Raw genomic sequence first — 2,218 nt, forward strand, 5'->3', positions numbered from 1 at the left:
TTTCACGGGTAGAACATGATGAATAGGAGAAGGAAAGACCAATTGGAACTGTTTGTGTGTTTAGTAAAACAGTGAGGGAGAGATTAGTGAAGATACAACCTAATTGTGCTGCAGTATCTAGATCTGCTTTGTGTTTCCTTGATCCCAAACAGTCACTCCAGTAGCAGTGTGTCTTGATTAGGTTACTGAGGCTTCTGAAGGCCAGTCCCCTGGGCTTTTCAAGTGCAGTTCTACACATGGCTGTAGACTAGAGCTGACCGAGCGGCCGCCGGCTGCATACTGAGAGGAGCATCCTCCCAAATGGTGCCTTATGTCCTGTGTAGTGCACTACTTTAGCGGCATACACCAGGCCTCTTTCTAAAGTATTTGCGCTATACAGGTAATAGTGTGCAATTTGGATGCACAACGGAACTCTTTACCCAGAATCCCTGCTGGCCTGCCGATGGGAGACTCCCAGAGTGCATTGGTAGGTGTCAATGACACCCCCCCCCCCCCCCCCCCCCACACCTTCTCTTCATCCATCACTCCTCTCCTCCTCTCTGAGCCCTAACAGGTGCTCCTGAGGAGTAATTGTCTGTAATAGGTGGATGATATGTTGATTAGACATTCCAGGAGGAAGGCCAGTGGACAAAACCAGCAGAGGTGAGTTTCCTGGAAGCTTCGTAGCACTGAAATCCTCCTTAATCCGTGTCTACGACCAAAGATGATCTTAGTGCTTACAGCTGTCGGGGGAACACATCAGATCTGAACAGTTGATGCACTGAGAGAGTGACTGAGAGAGTGGACTGAGAGAGTGACTGAGTGACTAACTGAGAGAGTGACAGAGAGTGACAGAGCGTGACTGAGAGAGTGACTGAGAGAGTAACTGAGTGACTAACTGAGAGAGTGACAGAGAGTGACAGAGAGTGACTGAGAGAGTGACTGAAAGGGTGACTGAGAGTAACTGAGATAGTAACTGAGAGAGTGACAGAGAGTGACAGAGAGTGACTGAGAGAGTGACTGAGAGAGTAACTGAGTGACTAACTGAGAGAGTGACAGAGAGTGACAGAGAGTGACAGAGAGTGGCAGAGAGTGACTGAGAGAGTGACTGAGTGCGCTAGTGTGGAGTAGAAAGAAACCCTGAAGACTTGGAGTGAATCCCAGATGGCACCCTATTCCCTATATAGTGCACTATCTGATCAAATGCAGTGCACTAATAAGAGAATAGTGTTTATTAAGCCACAGCACATCAGGAACAGGCAGAGCGAGAGAGGCACGTTCCCTCCTGACTGGTTGTGATCGCTGCTCACTGGACACGTCCCTGGGACACATCCCTGATGTCTCTGTGGCCTGGCGACAAACTGCTCCTCTACCTGCTCTCCCTGCAAGCTCTCCTGAGACACATCCCTGATGTCTCTGTGGCCTAGTGACAAACTGCTCCTCTACCCTGCTCTCCCTGCAAGCTCTCCTGGGACACATCCCTGATGTCTCTGTGGCCTAGTGACAAACTGCTCCTCTACCCTGCTCTCCCTGCAAGCTCTCCTGAGACACATCCCTGATGTCTCTGTGGCCTAGTGACAAACTGCTCCTCTACCCTGCTCTCCCTGCAAGCTCTCCTGAGACACATCCCTGATGTCTCTGTGGCCTAGTGACAAACTGCTCCTCTACCCTGCTCTCCCTGCAAGCTCTCCTGGGACACATCCTGATGTCTCTGTGGCCTAGTGACAAACTGCTCTACCCTGCTCTCCCTGCAAGCTCTCCTGGGACACATCCCTGATGTCTCTGTGGCCTAGTGACAAACTGCTCCTCTACCCTGCTCTCCCTGCAAGCTCTCCTGAGACACATCCCTGATGTCTCTGTGGCCTAGTGACAAACTGCTCCTCTACCCTGCTCTCCCTGCAAGCTCTCCTGGGACACATCCCTGATGTCTCTGTGGCCTAGTGACAAACTGCTCTCTACCCTGCTCTCCCTGCAAGCTCTCCTGGGACACATCCCTGATGTCTCTGTGGCCTAGTGACAAACTGCTCCTCTACCCTGCTCTCCCTGCAAGCTCTCCTGGCACATCCCTGATGTCTCTGTGGCCTAGTGACAAACTGCTCCTCTACCCTGCTCTCCCTGCAAGCTCTCCTGGCTCTGGAATTAATTATTATTTCGTCTTCACACAAAGCAAACTAACCTTGAGCACACATTTGGTAATGAATGACTTTCACCGCCGTGATGCTGTGGGGGAATTAAACCA

General features: G+C 51.1%; 1 protein-coding gene across 1 annotated transcript in view; it reads left to right on the forward strand.

The window, feature by feature from the left end:
- Positions 1–1,920, forward strand: part of LOC120037820 (paired box protein Pax-2-B-like) — a 36,625-nt gene extending 34,705 nt beyond the window's left edge. The window contains exons 8-9 of the mRNA XM_038983787.1: positions 1,629–1,700; positions 1,847–1,920. Coding sequence (XP_038839715.1) covers positions 1,629–1,700; positions 1,847–1,920 — 146 coding nt within the window. The remainder of the gene's footprint in view (positions 1–1,628; positions 1,701–1,846) is intronic.
- The last annotated feature ends 298 nt before the right edge of the window (positions 1,921–2,218 follow it).

Source organism: Salvelinus namaycush, unplaced genomic scaffold, assembly GCF_016432855.1.
Source record: "Salvelinus namaycush isolate Seneca unplaced genomic scaffold, SaNama_1.0 Scaffold1898, whole genome shotgun sequence".
In the NCBI taxonomy this organism is placed as follows: domain Eukaryota; kingdom Metazoa; phylum Chordata; class Actinopteri; order Salmoniformes; family Salmonidae; genus Salvelinus; species Salvelinus namaycush.